A 26824-nucleotide genomic window follows, 5' to 3' on the forward strand; every position below is an offset into this window, starting at 1 on the left:
TGAGTTATTTATAATGAAACCATGTTTTCTGTGACAAATTTCTGCTGTATGAAGGGAGATCCCTTCTAACCAGCAGCACAGAGAGCTGGTGGCAGTGGGATGCTTTATAACAGTGAAGGAAAATTCTCTTAGTGCTGTGGCTGAAATACTTTGGGACATGTTTAATGTGTAGATCTTCCTGATTGGGAACATCAAGAGAAAGAAAAGGAGTCTTCCCTTTTTGGAATAATTCTATAAAATGTTTCATATGTTGGAACATCTGTGTGCATGCATAATGTTTTACCAGTTCTCATTCTCTTCAGTGCTCCAGATCCTCTCAGTGTGAGCAGAAATCTGCACAAATAGGTTTGTTGTACATGAGGGACTGCAGCTTCGTGCTGTCCAGTTGCTGGAGTTTGGAATTAGCATTGTCTTCACAGGGTGCCAGAAGACACCTCAGCCATCAGCCAGGGCAGGGCCGCCTCTAGTGGGTTGCTCAGGGCTGCAGCCTTGAACATCTTCAAGGACAGAGTCTGCACAACCTCCCTATTTGACCACTCTTACAGTAATAACTGGAGTTTCCTGTTTGTGCCCTCTTGTCCTGGCACTGGGCACCTCTGAGCAGAGCCCAGCTCCCTCACTACCCCACCAGGTACATTGGCACATGGACAGGATGCTCCTGAACCCCTCTCTCTCCAGGCTGACCAACCTAGCTCTGTCTTTCCTTGTAAAGCAGATGCTCCAGCCCTTAATGATCTTTGTGGCCCTTTGCTGGACCACCGGTGAAGTTGCCCAACTCCCCTTTGATCCATAGCTTTAGCAAACATTTTCTAAATCCCTACCCAGCATCAGTTTGTATATTTCTGCTTACTCTTTGATATAGCCAAGGCCCTGATTCCCACTACCAATACAGGCTGTGGAATGTAAGGATAGAGTACAGCCTTGCTGAAAAACCTGAGAATACTGGTGGATGTAAAGCTGGATGTAAATCAGCAATGTGCCCTCACAGTCCAGAATCCATATCGTGGGCTGCATCAAAAGAAGTGTGACTGATAGGGTGAGGGAGATGATCTTGCCTCTCTGCTCTGAGCTGGGGAGGCCTCACCTGGAGTACTGTGTCCTGATGTGGAGTCCTCAGTACAGGAGGGACGTAGACCTGTTGGAGCATGTCCAGAGGACCACAAAAATGAGCCAAGGATGAAACACCTCTCCTCCAAGAACAGGCTGAGAGAGCTGGGGCTGTTCAGCCTGGTGACCTGAGCATAGCCTTTCAGTATCAAAAGGGGAGCTATGAGAAAGAAAAGGACAGACTCTTTAGGAGGGTCTGTGGTGATAGGACAAGAGGAAATGGTTTCAAACCAAAAGCGGGGATATAAGGAAGTTTTTTACAGTAAGAGTTGTGAGACACTGACACAGGTTGTCCAGAGAGGTGGTGGATGCCCCATCGATGGATACACTCAAGGTCAGACTGGTCAGGGCTCTGAGTGACCTGATGTAGCTGTAGGTGTGTCTCTGTTCATTGCAGGGGAGTTGGACTAGGTGGCCTTTAAGGGTCTCTTCTAACTTGATTCTGTGTTTCTTTATAAACTCTAAAAGAATTTCTGTGAGGGTGCATCCCAGACTTGGATTTGCTTTAATCTTGTGTACAGCAAGGGAGGTTGCAGAAAAGAGATCCTTGTTAATTAGCTAGAGAGAGCAGTAACTGCAAAAGACTGTTTTCTGTAATGGGATCCTCAGAGGTTTACAACACCTATTGTGAGCTGAAAATTGAAGTAACTTCTTTTAAGATGTGTTGTACGGAAAATAGAAGTTGTGCTTCAAATTCATGCACCCGTCATCCCTTTCTATTTGTGTAAACAGAAAAATACGTGACGTAATGTTTGTGACTTTATAAATGTCAAGTAAAAAATGTCTGGTGAGTAAATACCTCTTATGGGCTTTTCTTGCTTAGCAAGAGAGTTCCTGCCTTACAAAAATGAAGCTTTATATTTTAACTTTCTACATAGAGAGTGAGATACAAGGTTTACGTTGTTTTTAATAATCTACAAAGTAGTGTTTAAATGAGATTATTTGTAAGATGCAGTCAGCTGAGATTTTCATTAATCCAGTCTGTTTTTCCTCATTTCAGGCATTGAATCTGGCATATTCAAGCATCTACAGCAACTACAGGAATTTTGTTGGCCCCCCTCACTTTAAAGTCATCTGTAGGCTTCTTGGCTATCAGGGGATTGCTGTGGTGATGGAGGAACTGCTGAAAGTCGTCAAGAGCCTGGTATGCCATTGTCTGTCCATTTTGCTATTCCGAATAGCTTCTGGTAGGAAATATCTTAAGAAAAACAAAATGGAAGTAGGATTTCTAAGGAAACTAAGATCTCAGCTTAAATTAAAATGTTACACCCACTGAAGTTCAATACAAGCTGTATTTGGGAATACCTGGTGTCTCGTGAAAGCAATAGAAGATATACCTTGGGAAGCTCAGCAGTGTTTTGAAAATCTTGAATTCTGCTTTGGGGATTAATTTAATTTGTGGAGATCTGTGTTGCTGGGTCCTAGGTAAACTCTGGAAAAGTATAAATGTTTCCATTGAGTTGGTTGAAACTCAAAAATGTACCATAAATTTACTCTCTCAGAATGTTTCAAAGCAGCTGGAGTGTGCTTTCTGCCTTCTGTGACTTCAGAGCTTTGATTAATAATGTCACTGACGGATGACCCTTAATCACAAGGGAGGCTTAATCTCAGTGCTTTATCTACGAGTGGGTAGCATCAGGCCTATTCAGAGGAGTGCTCAGACCATCAGATGTTGGAGGAGTACTATGTATCTAGTACTGGAATCAACCTTTTTTGGAACTAGGAGTTGAGGGGCTGTTTGTTTACTGTATGAACATCTTTGCATACAGTCATAATGTGTTGCTAGTAAGTTTAAACTACAGGAATAGCTTTTCCCTCCCCAGCTCGTGTTTCTGTAAGGAGCATGCTGCCAACTTGGTCCAACTGTAACTGGTCATAGCTGTACTATTCATAATTTCACTTCAGGCAGTTGACATATTGTTTATTGTCATTCCAACAATGTTCTAAGTATGTTTTTGAAATGTCTGAAAAGAGCCTGTTTGAAGGAGTGCTAGGGGGAATGGTTATTTACAAGGGTGGATAGTGATAGGGCAGGGGGGAATGGTTTTAAACTGAGACAGGGGAGGTTTAGGTTAGATATTAGGAGGAAGTTTTTCATTCTGAGGGTGGAGACACATTGGAACAGGTTGTCCAGGGAGGTTGTGGAAGCCTCGTCGCTGGAGGCATTCAAGGCCAGGCTGGATGTGGCTCTGGGCAGCCTGGTCTGCTGGTTGGCAACCCTGCACATAGCAGGGGGTTGAAACTAGATGATTGTTGTGGTCCTTTTCAACCCAGGCCATCTACAATTCTATGATTCTATATGATTCTATGGTATAGTCTTCAGAGAAAGATGGAAATGTAATTTTCATGCTTTGAAGCTGAGTGTTGGTTTATTGTTTTGAGGGGGATTATTTTTACTTTTTTGCAGATCACCTCAATTCATTAAAGGCAGCATGGAACAAGTAGGCATTAGTAAAGGTGGCTGAAAAGCCTCGAGATGGGGAAAGGGTCCTGATGCCTGATCTGAATGCTCAGATGTTGGGAGATAGGTGTCTAATGGCAGGAAGGTAGACTGACTGTGGACTGGAGCTGTGTCTTAACTGGTGTGCCTGGAATAGCCGGTTGAAGCTGTTACAGACGTGTCTCATACTAAGCACTGTTCTTTTGCTGCTTTTGAAAACATTCTGATGAACTTGTTTACTAAAATAAAAAAGTTGGTTGGACAGTCAAGGCTGGCTGTAAGAAAAGATGATCATTTCCTGTACTTCTTTTTCCTTCCTGGCTTTAGCTGTCGAGCCACTCTTCCTTTATCAAAAAGCAGCTAATACCACGTGATGGAAAGTGCAGCTCTACTCATTTGAAAAAGTGACCTTTTTTGAAAATGATGGCTGGCACAGGTCCTAAATTCAAGACCACGTTCAATCTATATGTGGCTTGAGCACAATTGTTGTTTTTTCTCTAGTAACACTGACACATTAACAAGTGCTTCTTTTCTCTTAGTTACAAGGGACAATTCTTCAGTATGTCAAGACCCTGATGGAAGTGATGCCTAAAATCTGTAGATTGCCAAGACATGAGTATGGTTCTCCAGGTTAGTTCACATTTGGTGTTACTATAAACTTAATAAAATGATACTAATTACCATCTTCTGGGTTATATGTACCTCTGTCTATCCCTCCCTCTCTTCTCTGTCCCATTAAACAGAACATAGTCATTTTTTTCATAGCAAGTATCGTTAAGGGCTGAGCTTTCAGGAAATACTTAATAAAGGATTAGATGGTGTTTTACAACTTCAGTCCTTAGGGAAAATGAAAGGATGGCAGTCTGTCTATAGACAGCCTTGTGACACGATTACCTTGAGCTGGGACATTCACTGTAGTTTCTCATTCTGATCTTTATCTTAAGCACGTTGAGCTTTCCCTCTGCAAGTTAGCTCTTTGTACCAGTGCTGTTAAGATGTCTCATTTAGATAATCCTGACACTCCAGAAAAGCCTTTATTTCCTCTTGCTTTGCCCTTAATGAAATGTAAGATAAAAGGAACATTACTACTGAGGGGCAGACTGGTCCTGCCAGAGCAGTTGTGTCAGAACGTTGTGCAGGGAGCACCTCGACCACTTAACTGGAAGTGTAACAGTTGGAGAAGAAGAAACGTCTTTGAAAGTTATGTGCCACTATGGGAAATAATTGGCTAATTAGTATTTATCACATTGTTCTCTGAAATTTTGAAACTGCTTCACCCCCTTCAAAATATTCCTCCTCCACAATATCTAATTAACACAAATTAATCTTTTAATCTTTCCATGTGCCACCCACCTCCTGAGCATATCTTTATTATTTCAGAGTTCTTCAGGTTTATCAAATGCCACTCCAAATGGAGTAAGGTTGTTTTTTCTGCTTCCCACAGCTTGCTTGACGCTCATTACCAATGTTAAATGAAATCGAGGACTCACTAAGTGTTTCCTTCCTGTTTTTCTCCCTGGAGTGTAGAAATGGATGACTCATGGTACTCAGCAGCTTAAAAATAATCTTTCTGAGATTTTTAGCCACTCATTAAGTCCTGACCACAATAGCATGTATTCTCAGATACAGAGTATGTATCACTGAGGTTTGAGGTGCTGCAGGTGAGGTTAGGAAGCCCTGTGTTCTCTTGCCAGAAATCCTCAACTTTAAAAAGTATTAGGGACCTAAACAGAAACTTCCTCCTGAGGTAAAAAGGCAATCTATCCTATAATAAAGGCAAAACATTACTTGTGCAACTATTCACAGAGATTATCTACTCTTGCTGCAGGACCTAAACCTTTTAAAATCCTTCTTAACATTCCTGTTTTCTAGAGAACACTAATAACTTTGACCTCACAATTACTACTTGAAAAGAAATCCTCTATGATTGGATTCCTGCTGTCCTGAGATGTCAGAGTTCTTCATGTAATGGTAGAAGACAGCAACTCGAATTGGAATGGAAATTGGAATTGGAACTCAAATTGGAAACTCAAAAAACCCACTTGATTCTGTGCTCCTAAGCACGTCTGTGGCTGGTGCACAGGCTGATTTTGTCTCGATGGGTATTTTTCTGTGCTGAAATATTTCTAGCAAAGAACACTTGATAACTTCCCAGAAAGTCTCTTCCAAGAAGCGGCAGAAACAGCCTTTGTAGCGTAGTCACAGCTTTTCTGTGTTCTTACTGAAGCTACTAAACAAAAAACGTGTGTGGAAACTCAGGGGGTTTTCATCCGACTGTAGCATCGCTGAAGAATTGCACTGCTGCCTCTGGAGCCTTTCCATCATGAGCTGCCTGCCCTTGGAGCGTGTCTGATTGGTGACGGAAAATGTTCTCTGTGATGGCAACCTGCTGTAGATTTTAGCCCCGGTCTGGCATGCTGAGAGGAATTGTCATAGCGTGGAGGGAAAAGGCTCAACCTACGTTTGATTTAAAAAACTGTCCTCTCTTCTCTGTGCTAAAATCTCCTCTGTCCAGTTTCTGCCGCTTGTTCACCTTATTCACTTGGCTCACACTGAAAATGCAAGCAAGTGCATGCCAACGGTTGTCTCTTGCCTTCTCTGTCTCTGGCAGCCTGCTGCAGAAGCAGCGTTCAGTAGTTGTAGTAGTAAGTTTGAATCTTACCGAGCGTGTTTGTATGCTGCTTTTCATCCCTAACTCATTTAATCACTTCTTTATACCTGCCACTGCCTACACATCAAGACCAAAGATACGGGTACACAGATTCTCGTCTGCCTCAATGTAACATTCGTTCATCAATTTAAAATTAACTTCCTGAGTCCATTCTCCACGAGCAAAGCAATTTAGGTTTGCTCAGTAAGGCTCCAGCTATTTCATGTGCTTCAAACTTTGATTGAGAGCTTTGTTTGAACTCTGCTGATTGCAGTTCTGGGAGCTCTATGTGATCAGCCCTCTGGACCTGTGGATTTCTGAAGAGAGATTTATTCTTGCTAAAAGGAGCAGAGTACAGACAGTGGCATTAGAATTGTTCAGGACTCCTGCTCACCAATGGACTTGTTTCCATAGAAACAATCTTACAGCAGTGGGGAACTTGCTCATCTTGTAGTCATAAAAATATTTGTCTAAAAATACATTAAGTGTAAGGGTTCTTGAAGGGACCTGTTAAAGTCTCTGAAACTCTTGAAAAGAATAATAGTTTATAAAAGTCTGAACTTGACTTTTGATCTTGGAAGTAAAATTTTTCTTCTGGTGTTTTCCTAGGATTTAAATACAGCTTTCCTTCTTTTCATAAACAAGTATTTCATGTCCTGCCACTGAAATGCCGTTAGTTGTGGTGAGGAAAATAGTTCCTCAGCTCTACTGTGAGATGAGGCTTAGAGGCCTGATGTGAGACAAAATGTGCATTACAACATGCAAGAAGCCATGACCTCTTGTGATCACGTGTTTGCCCTCCATCTGGGAGAAGTCCCCCAGCTCTGTGGCTCTGGTTGGCTGTCAGCTGTGCTGCCATCTCTCCTTTGACCAGTTGTGCTTCTGGCTGTACCTTTCTGCTCAACATAGCAACCCTGCAAGTAACTGTCTCACCCTGTACATCTTCTGGAGTATCTAATGAGCACTGGAGGGAGCCTTGGCTGGAAGAGAGCAGTAGTGGTGAGAGGGAAGGATAGCTTGGAGCATAGCAGAGGGGCTGTGGATGCTTCCAGTTATTATTCCTGTTTTTTTGACTGAACTTGGATCAGTGGAAGGGTAGGTTAATTTTGCTGGAGGGCCATGTCTTGAATTCTCTTGGGGGAGAACATGAAGGAAATTTATTCATAGATTTTTCTGAAACTTGTCCATTGGAAAAGAATGTTGGGACATGGGGAGATGCACAGCAGGAAAAGATAGGAGTGCTGTTGAAGGACTTGCAGAAAAACATAGGGGAGGCCATTTTCTGAGCTCCAATATCAGATAACTCAGCAAAGCCAAACTTTCACAAGCTTTCCATACTGTATTTCCTTCTGTCTGATTTGGACACAGAAAGGAAGCTGAGAAATGACACTGAAAAACTTCAAGAGGCAGTGGTGTTGGAAATGCCCTTCACATGCCCATACTTAACGAGAAAAAAGGTAATCCTGGTTCTCTGTTGACAAAATACTGCAGAAGTGTACATTATGTTTTCATAAAACAAAATCCTAGATGATTTTGAAAGGACAATGAGTAACACAATAGATATGAAGACCAATAAGATATTTATTTCTAATGAAATAAGCAGTGCACAGGCTTCGTGATCAGAATTCCTTTTTCTTTTAAAGGAATGGTGTGACTGCTGAGGTGCAAAGCTAATTAATGATGTCTCTACTGAACCAAAGGAATAAGCATAGATAGCACTTGAAGGCCTGTAGGGGAATGGACATAAAGTTCATTACATCACCCTGTTTCTTGGGAACAATTTTGATGCTGCAGATCAGCAGACTTCACCTCACAGTTGTTAAGTCAGCACTGTGCAGAAAATAAGCCATAACGTGGGTAGATCCAGAGTTATTTTCAAGATCAGGTTTGTTGTTAGTCAGCACCTTAGGTCTATAATTAATAGCCAATAGCTAATCTTTGAGGTACGAGGCTTGTTACAAGCTCTGGAACATGTTTGATTTGAGTCTCTAGGTGTGAATTGAAATTGTTTTATAGAAAATGAGAGAAGATCAAAGTGAAGAAATGTGACCATGTGTCGAATTGATCTGACTTGCTAAATTAATTAGTGTACAGGCTGCACAGCTGAAACTTGGCATCTGCTGTTTGAGCACAGTTGAGATGGAGCCTAATCCTTTACTAATCTCCTGTGCTTTACTAGATCTGTTTGATCTCAGCAGAAGCAAGGCTGCTATCTGTGTAAATCAGAAACTGGGATTATATGACCAATTATTATTGCACCTAACGTCATCCCATCTGCAGGAATAGACAGGTTTAGTTAAAGTTGCTTTCTTGGAAAGAAGGAGCAAACAGATTAATTTTCCTTGCGAAATACAAGATGTATGTTAACTCAGTAGCTTACAGCTTGCACCCACAGAGTTAGGAGAAGGATGGAGGCTGCATGCAATTATACGAAACTAAGACAGTTGGTCTTTCTGCAGGGCTTCATTATGCGGATGGAGTCTCATGGGAATGCCCTTCTGTGTGCTGCACAGTACAAGTAGATGTAACCAGGAGCGCCATCATTTAAATATTAATAGAAACTTGATAATGTGCTGCTGCTCCACTGTGGAGCAGATTGTGCTTCCAGCATCATTTCTGTTCCATCAGAAATTGCCTGTGTACTTCTGCAAACTTTCCTCTGCTTTGCCCCTAAATCAAGCGCTGCATCTAAGGGAGATAGTTGATATGGCTTTTGGAACAGCTGCGTAATAAATACGGAGTGTCAGATTCTCAAAATAATGACACCATTTTGTTCATGAATGCCTGTGTGTGGGTGTGCGCATTTGTGTATCTGCATATGGCCATGGGAGCTTCCAGGGAAGAAAGAAAAGTCTTTGTTAAGGACTTTGAAAGGAACTCAGTAATTTGGAACAGTTGTAGAAGACTGTATGTAATTTTCATAGAATGAATCATAGAATGTTTTGGGTTGGAAGGGACCTTTAAGATCATCTACTTCCAATCCCCTGCTATAGGCAGGGACACCTTCCTCTAGACCAGGTTGCTCAAAGCCCCATCCAGCCTGGCCTTGAATGCAGGCCAGGAGGCGTGAGGCCAGGGGCGTTTGTAACCTTGCTGGGCAACTTGTTCAGTGTCACACCGCCCTCACCTCTCAGGCTTGTCGAGGTCCCTCTGGATAGCATCCTTTTCCTCTAGCGTGTCAACTGCACCACTCTGCTTGGTGTCATCTGCAAAGTTGCTGAGGGTGCACTCAGTCTCACTGTCCATGTTGCCTACAAAGATGTTAAATAACACCAATCCCTGAGGAATGCCACTTATCAATGGTCTCCAATTGGACACTGAGCCATTAACTGCAACTGAGTGCGACCATCCAGCCAGTTCCTTATCCTGCAAATGCTCCATCCATCAAATCCATTTTTCTCCAACTTGTCAACCAGGATGTCATGCACGACAGTGTCAGACACTTTGCAGAATTAGGGGTAGATGATGTCACTTGCTCTTCCTTATCCACTGATACTGTAACTCCATCATAGAAGGCTACCAGGTTTGTCAGGCATGATTTGCCCTTGGTGAAGCCACGTTGGTTAGCACCAATCACCTCATCCTTATTTTCCTGTGTGCCTTACTTGGGCGTTCAGGAGGATCTGCTCCATGATCTTGCCATGCACAGAAGTGAGACTGACTGGCCTGTAGTTACTTGGTGTTCGTGATGCGAACCTCCTGTTTCTCTAGCTCCTGCTGCTTTTGGGTGGACTTACAGCCTTGATTTGGTTTCTGCTGCACTTTCAGTATGGCTTTAGGTAATAGTTTTCCTTATTGCTGGTCACTGTTCTTTGTGCGGCTCTTGGTTTCCCTGTGTGCTGTCATCCTCCTTTTTTACATTTGCTGTAGACAACATCAGTTATTCTCAGGATTTCACTGCAGAGCAGTGAATAATAACATTAATAACATTCCCTTCAGCTATATTTCAGTTTCTTCTTTGAATCCATCAGAGTCAGCAAGCATTCACAACAACTGATGACCTCCGTTAGAATGTCTGTTCTGTTTTCCTATTCAGTCATTAAGCTACTCAAGCTGGGTCTGAAACCTCTCTTCACTGAATGCATGGAGGAGCACTCCTTTACTGCACATTTTCTGTTGACAAACAGATCTTTGAGATGTAGCAAAGGCAGTTCTGGCTCCCCTTACCATGCACTTTACCGCTGTTCTCTGTTGCTAAATTTAATGGCGTGAGACTTTCTGTAGAAACGCGTGGGTTAGCCATACTCTTTTTTCCTCCTCTGTAAATACTTAAGCTCTTCTGAAATTGAGGGATTTCCTTGGCGTGGATACGCTCCAGCATATGCTTTGTGTTAATGTGCTCCCCCTGGGCTGTTGCCTTGATGGGTGAATATGGAAGGCTTATCCTCTATATAGGAAGTGTTTTCCAGCTGCATCCAAGCAGTACGTGGGAAGGTGCTAGAGGCTCTCTGTGTTCCTCATTGAGTGTAATGGAAACTTTATGCTTTATCTAGCACACAATCCAAAAGCTTTGCACTATGTATTTTCTTCTATCACTACTCTTGAGGTTGAAAAGGCCAGATTTATGCAAACAGATGGAAAAATGCTGATGGAAATATGTTATGAAGAGCCTGGAAGCTGTCTGTCCTACTGCAGTTTTCTGCTCTTCCTCACCCACCCTGCATATCTCTTCAGCCTCAGTGCTGCTGACCTGCAGGAGCCACCTGAACCCAGGGGCTTCCTGAAATTGCTTGTAAACCAGGAGAAGGCACAGCCTTTCTCTGGAGTGGGAGGGAGCTGGGAGTCCATCAATGCATTAAGCCTTACTGGAATGGTTTGAGATGATTCTGTAAGTTGTGTGGCTTTGAAAACGACAATTTAGCTGTTTTTCAGCGGTTTTTGGAAAACCTGATAGATGCACTGTTCTGATGTAGCGCAGCCTTGCCAGCAGAGCTTGACTTGGCTTTTTTGTATTTGTCTTGTGAGATTATGGATCATGTCTGCATGGCTGTGGTGCTATCAGCTCTATCTTGACATCACCTGTGCTCCCTTCAGTGCTCTGCTCCTTGCTGGCTCTGTCATCTGTGGGAAGAAGAGCTGTGAACGGAACATGTTGGGTGGTGCAGCAGGCTGGGGGACAGAAATAGAATCGAGAATAAGAGGCTGGAACAGGACTAATAGCAGACAAGAGCCCTGCTCTGTCTTTCTGCTTCTGGAAATCATTCTCTTACCTCCTACTTTAGCAGCTCTATCCAGCAGAATGTAGGCACTCCATTCTGCATGACTTAGCCAGTTGAAATGATCAACACACCACTGGCTTAACACTTAACCTCTGATTGTTAATATGTTTAAATACTGCTCCTTTCAGTTTCATCTAGGAGGCATGTCCATGAATTAAAAATAATCTCACGTGCTAATACATGCAGAGCTGTACTGGTGTGATCATCGCTAGATTTCTTTCTGGCTCCTGAGTTTTGATTTTTTTTTTTTTTCCTTTTATTTATTTGCTTCTCTGTTGATTTCAGGTATCTTGGAGTTTTTTCATCATCAGCTGAAGGACATAGTTGAATACGCAGAGCTGAAGACTGTCTGTTTCCAGAATTTGCGGGAAGTGGGAAATGCTGTCCTGTTTTGCCTGCTTATTGAGCAGAGCCTGGTAGGTACCTGCTGTGCTGGTTTAAAACCCTGCTGTGTCTCCAAATGTACTCTCAAATTTGTGTTACTAATGGCACAAATAACAAGGTTGAAATCTGCAGTATTGCTGTTGTGGATGGACAGATAGGTAGAAACAATTTCCTGTGCTGATCTCTTGGTCTTGATGCTTTTGGGTGCTCACAGAGGGAAAGATGGACATTGTTTATGAGCAGTGAGAGCAACAAGAGTGGTGTTTTCCCTTTCTTTACCTGTGTTGCCCATTCTAGGTGGGGAGAGATTCCCCACCTGTGCGTATAGGTAATGAGGCTGGGCTGTCCATCAAGGAGAGATCTTTGCTGACTGCCAACCAACCCAACTTTAGCTCACACAGCAAGATGGCTGGGGGCCTGCTATGCATAAATCCTCATGTAGGAGTCCTTCTCTCAGGTGTTTAAAACTGTTTTTAATGTTAGCTGAGATAATGAAGGCATACTGTTCCTCAGGAGACCTGTTCAGCATTAGAGCATCCCTCCCTAGGGACAGAGGGTGACGGGAGGGCCAGGTGACTGGCAGTGAAAGCATATCTTGTGATGGGATAACTGTCACAGTGGAGAGAAACTGGATTCCCAGAGTGAGCTTCAGGTTAACAGGGCATGAGGTGAGAGGCCAGACAGGTGAAGGCCCTGCTGCTGCCTTGGAGAATTGGCTGTGGGTGCACCAAAGTGATGCCGGTGCTGGAGTCACATTCAGTGGGACATGACCATGAAGGCACTTTCTAGTAAGACACCCCTGCTTGCTGCCCCTCCTCTTGGTTTTGCTCTCGATGGTGCCCTGATGTCCCATCAGTATCCCGGTGTTTTTCCACTGTGGTCATTTACCATAACTAGTGCAGAATTTAGGGTCTTCAGTGCATCTCTGCTAGCGGCTGGATCTTGTTAATCTTTACTGCATAGCATGTCCGTTTTTGTGTTGTTGAGGATTAGAGCTAGGAAAGGCACATAGCCATAATACCCTGGCCTTGCCGGGGCTATGGCTGATGAACATCTACTACTAGCACTGAGGACTGCAAATAGGCAGAGCCTCTGCTCCAAGAAAGAGACAGATGCACAGCAAAGCTGTGTGTCATCTGCTGGTCATCTGCACGTACAGCAACGAAAAAGCAGGAAGCATCTCTCTTCCTTCCCCACATCCCTGAAGAAGTAAAGCAGCTCCCGGGAGGTGTCTCAACCTGCCTTAATGGGAGACGTGCCCAACGTGATAATGTGTTGTGGGAACAGTGCTGGTAAAAATAGCTGAGCTGTGCGTCATCCATCACAGTTCTGTTTGTCTGCTCAGGATCCGTCTGCCACTTTCACACCAAAATTACTCATCCTGAATTAGTCTTTTTAATAAATATCCTGTCCTTTAAGAACTGCCAGCTCAGGGTGGGAGGAGAGCTGCTGATTGCTTTGTCAATCCAAGGTAACCTGGTGAAATCATGTAGTCTTTGGAAGTATTTCTGTAAAGAAAGCACCACAGCAGTTATGTGTGTAGCTTTGACAGCAGAGGCTGGCTGCCCTCTGCTGTTCCAGCATCAGCGTGCTTTTGGAAGCCCAGTTTTTGTATTTTGTGTGGTCTGGAGACTCTTTATTCCTAACTGCCTCCTTTCCATTTTGTTCCAGTCCCTAGAAGAAGTGTGTGACCTGTTGCATGCGGCACCGTTCCAAAACATCCTGCCGAGAGTTCATGTCAAAGGTACGGAATGAAAACACCCCGTTTGGGCAATGCTTTCTGCTTTCCTTACGTGCTGCTGCACTGCTGGTGACCACTTCCCGTCCTTTACAACACTGCTGTTACATTGATGGTAGAGGTAACCGATTCAAGCCTGGTTGCCCGGCTGAAAAATATATTCTTGGCGAGTTGCAGTGCAAACTCCAAGAGGGAGATGAGGAATACTCTGTCAGAGATGAGTGGGGTATTTGGGGCAGTAGTAATGCCTCAATGTGGGTAAGGTGAGAGGCTTTTCTGAAACTATTGTCTAATGTACATAGCTGTCAATCACAATGAAGTATAAGAAGCCTGGGAACAGATAAAGTAAATGCAAGCAGTTCCTGTAGGCTTTTCATATCTTTGTTTTCTTACTTTTTTTTTTTTTCCTATTACATTGATACACACTCAGTGTTTTTAGGATTGCTTTCTCGAGTATCCCCTTTTCTTACCCATCAGTGTTAGGAAGTGAGCTTTTCTCCCCTTGCTCTTCTGCTTCTTTCCAGGTTGCTTTTCTGTCTCATCTCCTCTGTTTCTCACTGCCAGAGCAGCTGATCTGTTCTGTTCAGAGAGATCCCATCAGCTAAAAATCTTTGAGAACATTTTCAGATTCTTGCATCTCTGTACATAAAGGAAACCATTTGTTAGACCATTGTAAACAGTATTTCCCACTTGCCAGAGAATTATTTCCTACTTGCCAGTGACGAGGGGGTGCCAAGTGCTTTTTTTAAACCTTACTATACACAGAATTCCACCCTCACTATATCCCACCTTCTACAGTCAGGCAGTTTAGTTGGTTAGTACAAGTGGGAGTCAAATATGTTAGCAGCAGCAGCATAATAGAGCCTTACTTTCTGTCTTGAGTCTAGTAATGCATTAAATGTATTCCACTAAAAATACTTGGTGTTTTTTTGTTTGGCTGTACCAATCTACGATTTAAAATTTTTTCTAAAACCACATTGAAGATTAACCAACTGTTAAAATGTTAAACTGTTGAAATGGCCTATAAAAATAAAAACATATTCAGCTTTCTATTGCACTGAATAAATTGCCAGATATCAATCAAATAAATCAGATGAATCAGAGCTCCTTTTATTTTTCTTTCAGAGGGTGAAAGGCTTGATGCTAAAATGAAGAGACTTGAATCAAAATATGCTCCTTTACACTTGGTCCCTCTCATTGAAAGACTGGGAACACCGCAGGTAATCTTGCTCTCATTTCTATCTGAGGCAATTCGGGACATTTCTGGGCACTCAGAAGCCTGTTCTTTGACACAGCACAGATAGCCGTGTCAGGAATTCAACCCGCACACCCAGCTTGCTCACATAACAGGAATTGTATTAGATCCACAGATTTGGTAAAGCTGCTATAGCCCAGAAGTTTAAAATATTTGAGATGGGTTGGGGTGACAGGTTTGGAGGAACATTGTGTTATTCATGTACGTTGCTATGTAATACATGCTCAGAATGTACAGGCCAGGCTGTAAGCTGCTAATGCAAATTCCACCCAGTGTGATCCATTTTAATGTATGTAATTTTCTTAAAACAATTTCTTCCTCTTTCGGCCAGTAAATTAGAAAGCCACTGGAAATGAGTGGTCGTTTGAGTTGAGTTCTCCAGGCAAACTGATGACCAAGGAGGACGTTGTTTTTCCACTGCCTCTGTAGCTTCAGCACTGTTTTTCTGTCACTGTGGGGGCACAGTAATACTCTGTGAACTATAGCGGTTTACAAGCCATTGAGATGTGAACTGTGTAGAGCAGAGTGCTCTGAAGCAAAGCCTTCAGACTGTTTATTGTAATGCACGGTGGTGGGCGCTGCTGTGCTGCAGAAGAGAGCAGTCAGTGTGATGGTGTAAGTGGGACATTTGATATTGCCATTTTTTTATTTTATCCGAGTCCATTTGTACTGTCTTTGAAGCTTTCTCATCTCTAACAGCTACAGCTGCTACAGCCTGCACTAGCAGCAGGACACTGAGCACTATTCTGGCTTTCTGCATCCGTCCATGCAGGCAAACCCCTTAAAACTTCCTTAGGACAGAAAAGGCCCCTTAGATTTTTCTGAGTGCTTTTTCACTGAACTGAACTCTAACTTCATTTCAAGGACAAGAGAAACTTCTAGAATAAACCAAGTGAAACTGAATTATGGTTGCTTTTTTTTTTACCTTTTTTTACCTTTTTTTTTAAACTCCTATTACATGTTTTCCAATCACTGTGCCCCAAAGGAGAGCACAGTGTGGGAACTGGAGCATTTATGTGAACAGTGCTGTGCTATTAGTTCAGGATGGTACTTTTCTAGAAGTTGTAGAATCATAGAATTGCTCAGGTTGAAAAAGACCTTAAAGATCATTGAGTCCATCCACAACCTCACCATACTACCCTAACTCAACAGCCCTCCACTAAATCATGTCCCTGAGCACCACATCCAAATGGTTTTTAAATACCTCCAGGGATGGTGACTCAACCACCTCCCTGGGGAGCCTATTCCAGTGCTTAACAACCCTTTCTGTAAAGAACTGTTTCCTGATATCCAGCCTAAACTTACCCCGGTGCAACTTGAGGCCATTTCCTCTTGTCCTGTCACCTGTCACCAGTGAGAGGAGACCAGCCCCGCTCTTGCTGTAAGCACCTTTCAGATATTGGAAGAGAGCAACAAGGTCTTCCCTCAGCCTTCTCTTCCCCAGGTTGAACAGCCCCAGTTCCTTCAGTAATTCCATGTGAAGTAAGTCAGAGTGGAAGAAGGCCTCTAAACTGAGTGCTTTTTGTGACTGGGATTTTGCACTTTCTTTCCGTTCTCAGCAAATAGCAATCGCAAGGGAAGGCGACTTGCTGACCAAGGAACGCCTCTGCTGCGGCCTCTCCATGTTTGAGGTTATTTTGACAAGGATCCGATCCTTCCTGGATGATCCCATCTGGCGTGGGCCCCTACCCAGCAATGGGGTGATGCACGTGGACGAGTGTGTAGAATTCCACCGCCTCTGGAGTGCGATGCAGTTCGTCTACTGCATCCCCGTGGGAACGCACGAGTTCACTGTGGAGTACGTATGGGCAGCTGCTGGCCGTGCACCTGTGCCAACAGCCCTTCTTTTGTTCCTTCTGCACTGGGGGGGCTGCGAGGCACCAAATAGAGGGGTTTGTTTGTGCGTCTGCTTACCGCAAAGCCAAGGGAAGCGATGCGATCGCCGGGAGGGGCTCGTAACGCATGAACACAGAGATGATTGTATCTTTAAAGAAAATAACCCTCTATTTTAAGTACTGGCAGAGTAGAATGAATGATCCCATGACAAGCAGGCCCTAGCACATGTTGTTCAGTGGTAGCCTTACCATTACAGAAGCTGAATGCAAATAAAATAGCTGGTGCGCGCATTCCTAGTCAGTATTTTGTCATCTGACTCCTCTCTGCAAGGATGAGCATTTGAAAGTTAACAAGTTAATACGGTTCTTGGGTTTGCTAATTTGTGCATATCTGTATTTTGAAAAACTGCTGCTGTTGAGTGCTTTTCATTGACCAGCTATGGGGGAAATGACATTTGCTTCCTTTCCTGTCTGCAGCCCAAAGCAGAGTAACAGTGTTGAATTCCCCCTTTGTTTCTTTGAAAATGAAATGTATGCTGCGAGAGCCGAAGTGGGGGAGGGGGTAAATGTCCTTGAAGTAACTAACTGTAAGTTGTAGGAAAGCAGAAAGTGGAGGCTTCCTTTTTTTTTTTTTTTTGTGTGTGTGTGTGTTAAGCATTCATTTGCATCACTTGTGGTACCTGGAAAGCAAAATTGTTTTACTAGACTTTACAGTATTTTTTAGATTCATATTTGTCATATTCTGGAGTTATTTAACATGTATTTTAGCATGATGGCTGATTCCTAAATGTTTCCTGTAGCTGTGTTTGAAGGCTCTTTGTGTTCTGGTTTCTGTTTCAGGCAGTGCTTTGGAGATGGCCTGCACTGGGCTGGCTGCATGATCATTGTGCTCTTGGGACAGCAGCGTCGCTTTGACGTGTTGGATTTCTGCTACCACCTGCTGAAAGTCCAAAAGCACGATGGCAAAGATGAGGTTATAAAAAATGTGGTATGTTGAAAATATTTGTTCTTTCTTAATTCACTAGAACAAACAAACAAAAAAATCAGAGCTGTTTGTAGTCAGGTGCTTTGCAGATGTACTGATCGCTTTTTGGAATGAAATGTTGAAAATGAGAGTAGAAAGGATTAGATGCTAAGACTGGAGCCTGAAGGCTGCAATTACTTGGCTGTATAGGATTTTCTGAACGCTGCTCATCTCCTACGCTTGCGCTTAGATTATGATTACATGAAGGCAGTTGTAAATTGCTCTTTTGGTACAAAAAGCTGCAGTGTCAGAAACCAGAATGCACCTTGGATTTCTTGATTGCATTACCAGTAATGGGGAAACGTTTGTAACGAAGTGACGTCACAGCATTTGGTGCTTTTCATCTCCAGAGCTAATTGTTGGTTTTTTTTCTTTCATTTTTGCAGCCTTTGAAGAAAATGGTTGAAAGAATTCGCAAGTTCCAGATTTTGAATGATGAAATAATTGCTATTTTGGACAAGTATCTGAAGTCTGGAGATGGAGAGAGCACACCCGTGGAACACGTGCGCTGCTTCCAGCCGCCCATTCACCAGTCCCTTGCCAGCAACTAGATTTCCTCCCTAGATACTTTTTGCACCTGTTTAGGCTAAAAGTATGAGAAAGGAGAAAAACAAAATGCCAGCAGGTTAAAGAAATCCTTTTATCTGCCCTTTTCAGTTCTCCTGTGCCATCTGAGTGATGCACTGTCCTCTTCAGTCTCCAAGCACAGTAACTGTATACAATCCATACTTATTTTTCTAGACTAAAATTTTATATACTTTGATTAAAAACCTGCAGCTGTAGAGGGTTTGTTCTTGCAATCTCTTTGCATTCCTTTTCTGAGGTGGCCATCTTAAACTGGATCAGAATGAACATTCCCCCAAGCTATCAAAATAACAGCTGCGGAGGGTAAGAAACTGGGTTCTGTAGAAAGATTTAGAAACCAATGCCTAATTGTATTAGAGCATTAATTGCTTAATTAGCCTTTATTAAAAAACAACAACAACAACAACAACAATGAATTCTGCAGCTGCTTTGTGAATAACTGATTTTTTCAGTCGACTGTTCTTCCTCTACACAAAACTATTCTCTGTGATCAGTAATTGTGGAAATGAAGGCTAGCTCAGGGGAACTGCTCTATGGTTACTTAAGGTGGAGGTGACTGATAATACTCCTGGTATTTCTAAGTGGCAGAACCTTAACTGACTAGAATGGGATCTCTACATTTTCCTCATAAAAGCTTCTTCCCCAGCTTGTATTTTGATTGGAGATACAAACGTGTTTACAAGTGAGAAGGAGTTCTTGTTTCTCCTTGAGGAAGGAGAAAAAAATGAGCTAAAATTCCTCACAAAACAGAAGATAGAGATTTGCCAGGCAGTCTGCAAGTAAATTTACTCTGATGCAAGTTTTCCCAGACTGTCTGTGCTTGAGAGCTACTGTTCTGGCAAGCAGGCACACATGGCTGCCATGGTGTGTGGGAGATGCTTGTGCTTGATTCAAGCATTTCTTCTACTAGATAAAGAAATGTTTCTTAAAGAAAACTGTTATTTCTTCACAGTGGAGTGCCAGGAAACCTTCTAGTCAGTCAAACATTCCCCTTCCTGCTTCAGGCTTCAATTGAAGAATTGAAGAGATGCTTTGGGCCTGTGCTACATAAACAGTTAAATAATAGAACCTGGTTTTTGGCTTAAGAACTCTGTAAAAATAACTAGTTGTGGTGTGATTAAAGTAAATTATAATTCTCACTGGTTAACTAGCAGCCCTCTAACTGATCTCTAACATGTTAAAAATACTAGCATTAGTATGGATTTAGGATATTTTCCCTTCAATGAATATGCGTAAGAGAATTTCAGAGATTACTTCCCTGTTAGTTAAACACTTTCAAAGGTGGCTTATTATTTCTTCAACCAGATTTAAGTAAGTGTTTTAAAAAAAATCCACCACCCTCTTCACTTAGTATAATTGCTCGCCTTAAAGGGAAAAAAGAAAGCTCATAAAAGGCATAACTGTCTTATTTTAAGTTATCAAACACAAGGGATCTAGAATCCAAAGCATCTATTACAATATAAAGTAAAATGTTACATGAAATTTTAGCCTGTTGCTCAGTGAGTCAGGCTGGTGTTTTGGTACTGGAAGTGGCAGCCAGCAGTCTGGTGCTACTGCTGCACAACCTGCAGTTTTTAGGGTCTTTGGAGGGCTGTGCTCTGTACCTGAACAATAGAGACGTGATGTTCCTTCAAACCAGACAGAAATTCAAATCCTCTTCTTCACCCAGAATTTCAAGGACCTTTTCTTGTTTGACATCTTGGTGTCTCCTCCACATACGAAAAGGAAGGCAGCAGAGTCAGTTTCACAGGTGGGAGTTGCTTGATTTCTGTCCTGGTAATAAACTGTACTCCTTAACATTAAGCACTGAAACTGACAAAATGAGAGCAGTAAACAGTTGGCTCTAGCCTTCCCCATCTACAGGAGGAATGCTGTTATAAAACTACATCACTAATACTTATTTTCTGCCTTTGTGAGCTTGCTTTAAAAAAAATAACCACTAGAACATTGTCTAAGTGACAGTGACGTTTTGGATTTGGTTTTTTTTCTGGTCCACTTCCTGAAGTACTGACAAAGGCAGCAACTGCATTACTGCAAGCAGAACTACAGTTCTCTGATTAGGGTTGGTTTGTTGATGGAAATCCACCAGGTCTAACAAAGCCTCAGGTAAAAGCAGGACTTTCAAAGGATTACTGCTGCTTGGTTGTAGCTTTCTTTTGCCAAAGGCTGGAACAGCTCCCACTGTAATAAAACGTTACAGTCATTCAGCAGTCATTTGGGGCATAAGGACAAAGGATTCAGGCCCACTGCAATCCGTTTACCACCAATGCAGAAATAAAGCCATTTATTTCGGATAAAATTGTCATTAGTGCAATACATCTTGAAACAGAAGAGGGAAATGAAAGTATTTACATAACTTAAGCAACAACACCAACTGTGGTCTGAGGTCATTTTAGTATTTTCGTAAAGTAAAAATAAGGCAAATCAAAACCCCCTTCAGTGTTTGTGATCCAAACTAATAGAACTTAAAGATTGTCTACCCACACTGTTAAGAAGTACATGAGGTTCCAGACAAGCTCAGACATTTCACAGCAGGAAAAAAAAAATAAAAATCCAGAGTTACAGAATTGTTCTTCTCTTATTTAACAAGTAGACGTTTTCAGAAGGCTGACAGACTTCCATTTCTCCTGGCTGAGAGACTCTCTGTGGATTGTATTTCACTTACACAGGTAGAACTTTCTTCATCGTGATTAAAACAGTCATACGTGCTCAGCAAAGACCCATTTGCTGCTCTATCATCTTTCCGCAAGGAAACGGGCAAATTTGCTAGGGTGAAGTTAACATCTTTGAAGGCATGCAATAAAAAGATCCCCACGATAATAGTAAGGAAGCCACTGAAGGTGCCAATAATATCATCAGCCGCCATGTGTTGCCATTCCTTGAACAGGATAGCAGAACAAGTTAAAACAGACGTCGTAAAGATTACGTAGTAGATTGGAGTCACTATTGAAGTGTTGAATATATCCAGAGCCCTGTTCAAGTAGTTGATCTGCGTGCTCACACAGACAGTAAGGCTTAGCAGCAGAATCCAAGACAAGGGACGTTTCAGCACTGGTTTTCCTGCAAAAAGTTCCTTGATAGCAATGCCCAGACCTTTTACACAGGAGACTGATAATGCTCCGATCACAGAGCAAATTGTGATGTACACAAGAATGTTGGTCTGTCCATGGCGAGGTCCCACCACAACTATTAGAATTAAAGACACAATGACAACAACTGTTGCGAAGACCACAAAACCTGTGTTTGGGGAGAAAAGGCATCTTGTTATTTACATTCTATCAAACATCTTAGGGGTAACAAAAAAAAAAAAAAAAACAATTAATAAGGCGATTAGCTCAGCTTTAACAGAAAAGATCAGCAAGTTTGTCGTTATTCCACCAACAGTGAAGTTAAAAAAATTTTAGTGTGACCTCGCTGAAATAAAGAAACTTGGGCACATTACCTTTGCCACTCTATCAGCCTGAAGACCCTATGGAATCACACTGCAGAACCTAAATCTCTACTCCACTGTGACAACGTGAAGCAGACACAGGACATCTTTCTGGTATTTGAGGTTGGTAATAAAACTCTCTGCTTAGAGAAGAGTAAGTACACGTCTCTCTGTATTAACTACTGAGAAATCAAGCCAGCATTTTTCTTACCTGGATCACGTAGTTTGTTGGACATTTCATCTAAAGTTTCTACTTCTTCCTCTTGTGGAGCATGAATTACCATCACAGTTGATCCAAGTATACTTAGCAAACACCCTATTTTTCCATGTAGATTAAGTTTTTCATTTAAAAAGAAGGATGACAAAATGGCACTAAGAAGAAGAAAAAAAATGAACAAAACATGCGATCAGTAATATTTATTTGCTCATCAACTTACAGCTTGATTTGACCATACATGCCAGTTGCATACATAATGTGCACTTTTTAGTGAGCAGGAACACCTTTAATAGCCATAAATCACTTACAGCAATTCCACTGGTTAAGCTTTTATTCAAAATAGCGACATAGTTGATTTTCTATCAAGATACTTGCTGCAGGCAGAACTAACTTGTAGGATTTTGCAGCTCCTTTTTATGCTGCCTCCCCTGAACTCTGTATCGAGGCACTTGTAAGAATCATTTTTTAAAAGACAAAAATCTTGAAAATACTCTTGTGTTGTATACAGTATGTTTTTAAAATGGAGAAGGCAACGGTTTTTCACATATTGAGGTGCAGACTGCCAGAACCATTTTAAAGCAGTCACTTCGAATTTGGAGAAACTTAGAGTTACTTCTGACATTTATAACTGCTCTTCATTTATAGTTAAGAACAAACCACATTTATTACAGCATATCTCAGGCACTTATAAATATTTAGCTTCACTCTCTGCAATCATATTGCTTTCTGTTAGTATTTCTTACCTTACAAGAACACTGAGAGCTCCTAGAGGAGTCACTAATGTAGCTGGTGCAAAAGCATAGGCAGCAAAGTTAGCTACTTCTCCCGCTCCCACTGCAGAGTAGTAATGATAACAAAAAAGAAGTTAGGGTGCCTTACGCAACAAACGTGTGAATCCATGCAAATCTTCTTGCACACACAAACATGCAGTAAGGGAACAAGGGAAAAATCTAATGGTGGGGTTGGGCTAACAGTACTTGCAGAATACAAAACCTCCATTACTATTTTCGACACAAAAACAGGCTGGCGGACTACAACAGGCCCTAAAATTAATTCTGCTAAATTAGAAGAGGTGCTTTACTTTGGTGTCCATGTTGTATCTCCCGAGCCTGCTAACTGGAATCATGAACTTTTGCATGGAGGTATCTGCAGGCTACAAGGCAAAACACAGGCTACAGCATACACGAAGTTACAGTTACTTACTTGAAAGAAGTCCAGCCCACCACAGCCATTCCTTAAGGTATGCATGACCACCTTGACCTGAAAGAGTGTTTGTTACTCCATTAAAAACATACATCAACAAACAGCTAGCTCTGTCACTAATAACACTGCCAAAACATTTTTGTTTGCTCTTAAAAATACGGGCAGTCTTTACTATGTTTTTTATATGGTCTCTTGAGCTAGAGGAACTGAAATCATTGTCAAGCTCTAACGTGCAGATGCTTACAGCCTGCTTTGGAAACTGATTATTTATTTCCTTTTTATTAGAAGTGGCAGCGATGATCATACTTGCTTTACAATGAAAAACAGTTCTTTCAACTCACTGTAGCAACACAAAAAGCCAAGTTACACGTCTCAGAAAAACACTGTGGAAATCAGGCATGGCTTAGACGATCAACTACATACATCAATGTGAAATGCAGTCACACTTCCCCATTCCAAACCAGGCAAAATGAATTGTGCATCTCACTCAAAATCTTTCAGAAGCAGACAGGACTGGCACTAAATTAAAAACATTCAACTTTCTGAACGATCTAAGGATTCTGCAACTATCTGCATGCTCATCTCACGCTGCTCTCAAACCAATATTCTATTACAGCTCCAACTTAGTGTAACAATCCCTCATTTCCCTTACAGCCATTCAGGTGTGGGGAAGTGGCTTCTAAAATCTTTAAGATCTTAAGTTGGACCCCTCCCTGCTACAGGCAGAACTCAGACTTGGTTGCTACTAAACACTGCAACTATGAGCCTCATTTAGCAAACACAGGGACAGGCAGAAGGAAAAGAAAGAATCTAGGTAATGCTAGTCAGAATTTTATTGTTCCAATCAAAACATTGACAGACTGATGAAAAATCAATTCCCAAAATGGTAACAGCTATACTGAAAGTGATTTAATATTGTTAAATTCAGTTCAACAAAATAAAGCTGAAAATGTATAAAGTGTCTCCATTAACATGGCTTTTTGTGTTGGTACTATATTAATCCACAAGTAGAACTGAGCACTGTTTAGAATGTTCCTGGCTTTAAAAAGGCAACAATGAGAGACAAACACTTTCAGCAGCTCCAGATAACAGACAACACTACAGCATATCACTACATGTGACTCTGAGTTTTCTAAAACAATCTCCTGACAAACGCAGTTAAATCCACCCTCTTAGGAGCACAGACGTAGTTAAGAGTGCTGGTTCCAAGTTCAATTTGCAAAATGAATTCAAACCTTACCTAACATGCAAAGGAATAGTTTATAACAAGGGTCCCTAGAGGGCACTGTATGCAAATCAAGTAGTATGTGTCACATGTTGAGTTAGCTGTATTTGACACCAAAGGGAAAAAACACAACAAAAACACTACTGAATAAATATTTTAGGTTCCATATACCTAAAAGTAAGAAGGAGATCATAAATTCAGTAATCTATTAAGCAGCAAAACTGGAATGTCGTCAAGCTTCTTAAACATGCATTTACCTGCTCTCATGGAGCCCTTCCTAGCTAATCGGAGAAGGCCTTTCTTTTTCAGGATGAAACTCCCTCCAATAAAGATGCTGGAGCTCATAGCCAACACCAGCCCAATGCAGAAGTCATATCTCCCACGGGCTTGGCTCATCTCGTAAACTTCTGGGGACTGTCACATTGATCAACGAACAGTAGGGCTTCTGTTACTCAACACGAGGTGATGCAATACTGAAACCTGAGCAAAACAAACACATGATTAAAATGGTGGAAACGTGTAACGTACAGAGGATTCCTCAGCAGTTCGTGTGGCTGGTTCTTCCTGAGAATGGCCTATGGAAAGAAAGAAGCACGTGTAAGCTTGACTCACGGATGAGCAACTAACATCTTTATCTGGCCCAGAATATAAAAATGGAAGCCTCAAAACATAAAAGCTTCCCAGAAAAGAAAGTAAAGGAAAACTTTTAAGTGATGCGATTTATCTTCTTTTTCCTTATGTACACAGACCTGTGAGCTGCATAACAATTAACTGACAACAGCAAACAAATAATTACTTACATTGAAATTAGTTTGTCAGAGAGCTTGAGAACAGCCACAGCATTTCTTCCATAAACTCACTAGAAAAAGTGAAAGAAGAGCAGAAAAGGTGTTAAATTAACATCAATTTGCCTGACACAAATGAGCCTGAATGTAAGCACGTGCACATACCAGCTACAAACAAGGAACAAGAAAATGCCTGTTTGTTGATGCACTGTACAAAGAACTTCCCACACCTGTATGAAGCATTTTTCTGCTCAGCTACAGTAACTATGAGCTCTCTGCTGAAAAGCACCCACCCAACCTAAGCCTTAGTTATGTAAGACCTTCAATGACAGCTTAGCAAAAAGTACTAACTAGACTGGAGTAGAAATGTAGGTTTTACATACTCATCCTCTAGCTCAATACTGAAATTCATTTCAGTACATCCTTTCTCCTGTTATGTACTGCAATGAAAATCTCCTGGATTTCATCTAATATGTAAGATTGAAATTTAAGATATCTGTATAAATCCCTTTAAAATGAAAAAAAAAAACCAAACCCAAAACAAAACCCAACCCAAAGTCCTTTCAAGAAGATTAACGTCTCTCTAGTACGAAAGGAAATGGAAACTATATTTAGGCTTTTATTCTAAGGCTGCTGGTTATTATGAACATTCAGAGAACTGGCTGAAAGGAAGAAAACACCTCTAGATAAAGGTGGTTTTATTTCCTGGGAGCACCAGTCACAGATTTGCATTTATTTCCCCAAGCAATCATTTTCCAGATAATCAGAAGAACCACACGTGCTGCACGTTGTATTAACAAGCTTTTGACTCAAGAGGGAAAGGGGGCAAAGAACAGGAGGGAAAAAAGTGTTTCCATTCTGGTGCTCATTCAAGTCATGGAATTCAGATTCTAATACTGAGAGACAGCAGCAGCAGCCTCCCCACATAGGAATACAGTGCCAGCATCAAGGCAGTCCAATACCAAGCACCAGGCTCTGGCAGAGGTGGGTGTACCAATGCAAGCCTTGGACTTGTTAAAAGCACACTGCAAGTCTGCCAGGCAAGCTCACAGCTCTGACTCCTGCTCTTGTTTCTTTAAATTCATTGCTTTCTTCCAACACTACCCTTCCCTTTATGCTCTTGCTGCCAACTTCCATTAATTCACTCCACTCCTAGGAAAACTCAGCACAGAACCACAGGTAGGTTAACATTAAAAGTGAACACAGCTCCCCTTGTTTGCACCCTTTTAGGCTGTGAAAAAGCAAAGAAAAGCAAACTTATTCCATAAACACTCGACACAGCACTATCTAAAAAGCTACAAGATCGGCAGTTCAAAAATCTCCAACTCTCTCAGACTATCCTTACAGAAGTTTTAGTGTCTTCTTTTGTAGGAAAAACTGAAATAAAAGAACGGCAAAGATCTGCTTTAAAAACCAACACAAACAACAAAAAAACCTGAAGTTTTTCATGCATGATTCAAAGACACCTACCAAGCAAAACTCCAACAAAACTCATGAGTGAGAGAGCCAGACCACAACAAGTCACCTCAGAACAGCTCCAAACATTTCCTGGCTTTGAATCACCTCTTCTCCCAGGAAACAAACAGGACCCGAGAAAATGGCCCCAAGTTGTACCAGAGGAGGTTTGGATTAGACATAAGGAAGAACTTTTTCTCTCAGAGTGGTCAGGCACTGCAATGGCCTGACCAGGGAGGTGCTGGAGTCGCCGTCCCTGGCAGTGGTCAAGA

At 41.9% G+C, this 26824-nt stretch overlaps 2 protein-coding genes across 2 annotated transcripts in view; one reads left to right on the forward strand and one right to left on the reverse strand.

Moving 5' to 3' along the window:
• CYFIP1 (cytoplasmic FMR1 interacting protein 1) overlaps positions 1-19266 on the forward strand; it is a 46033-nt gene extending 26767 nt beyond the window's left edge. Inside the window, 8 exon segments of the mRNA XM_031557530.1 lie at positions 2108-2251; positions 4087-4177; positions 11702-11832; positions 13472-13544; positions 14664-14758; positions 16353-16591; positions 17469-17616; positions 18039-19266. Of these exon segments, the coding sequence (XP_031413390.1) occupies positions 2108-2251; positions 4087-4177; positions 11702-11832; positions 13472-13544; positions 14664-14758; positions 16353-16591; positions 17469-17616; positions 18039-18203 (1086 nt within the window). The 3' untranslated portion in view covers positions 18204-19266.
• A 1227-nt stretch (positions 19267-20493) lies between these two features.
• On the reverse strand, positions 20494-25251 carry NIPA2 (NIPA magnesium transporter 2). The gene is made up of 6 exons (XM_010726977.3): positions 25113-25251; positions 24570-24792; positions 23088-23144; positions 22628-22718; positions 21879-22039; positions 20494-21474 (listed from the first exon to the last, which is right to left on the reverse strand). Exons 2-6 carry the CDS (start codon positions 24706-24708, stop codon positions 20837-20839), a joined length of 1086 nt encoding a protein of 361 aa, XP_010725279.1. The 5' UTR covers positions 24709-24792; positions 25113-25251; the 3' UTR covers positions 20494-20836.
• Between the last annotated feature and the right edge of the window lie 1573 nt (positions 25252-26824).

This window comes from Meleagris gallopavo, chromosome 1 (assembly GCF_000146605.3).
Source record: "Meleagris gallopavo isolate NT-WF06-2002-E0010 breed Aviagen turkey brand Nicholas breeding stock chromosome 1, Turkey_5.1, whole genome shotgun sequence".
NCBI classification, from domain to species: Eukaryota; Metazoa; Chordata; class Aves; order Galliformes; family Phasianidae; genus Meleagris; species Meleagris gallopavo.

Excerpts from the sequence above, each read along its gene's own strand:
- NIPA2 (XM_010726977.3), bottom strand. The coding sequence starts at position 24,708 with ATGAGCCAAGCCCGTGGGAGATATGACTTCTGCATTGGGCTGGTGTTG. Across the intron at positions 22,719-23,087 it reads GTGGGCTGGACTTCTTTCAA|TGGGAGCGGGAGAAGTAGCT; the intron begins GTAAGTAACTGT and ends ACTACTCTGCAG. Across the intron at positions 21,475-21,878 it reads CAACAAACTACGTGATCCAG|GTTTTGTGGTCTTCGCAACA; the intron begins GTAAGAAAAATG and ends CCCCAAACACAG.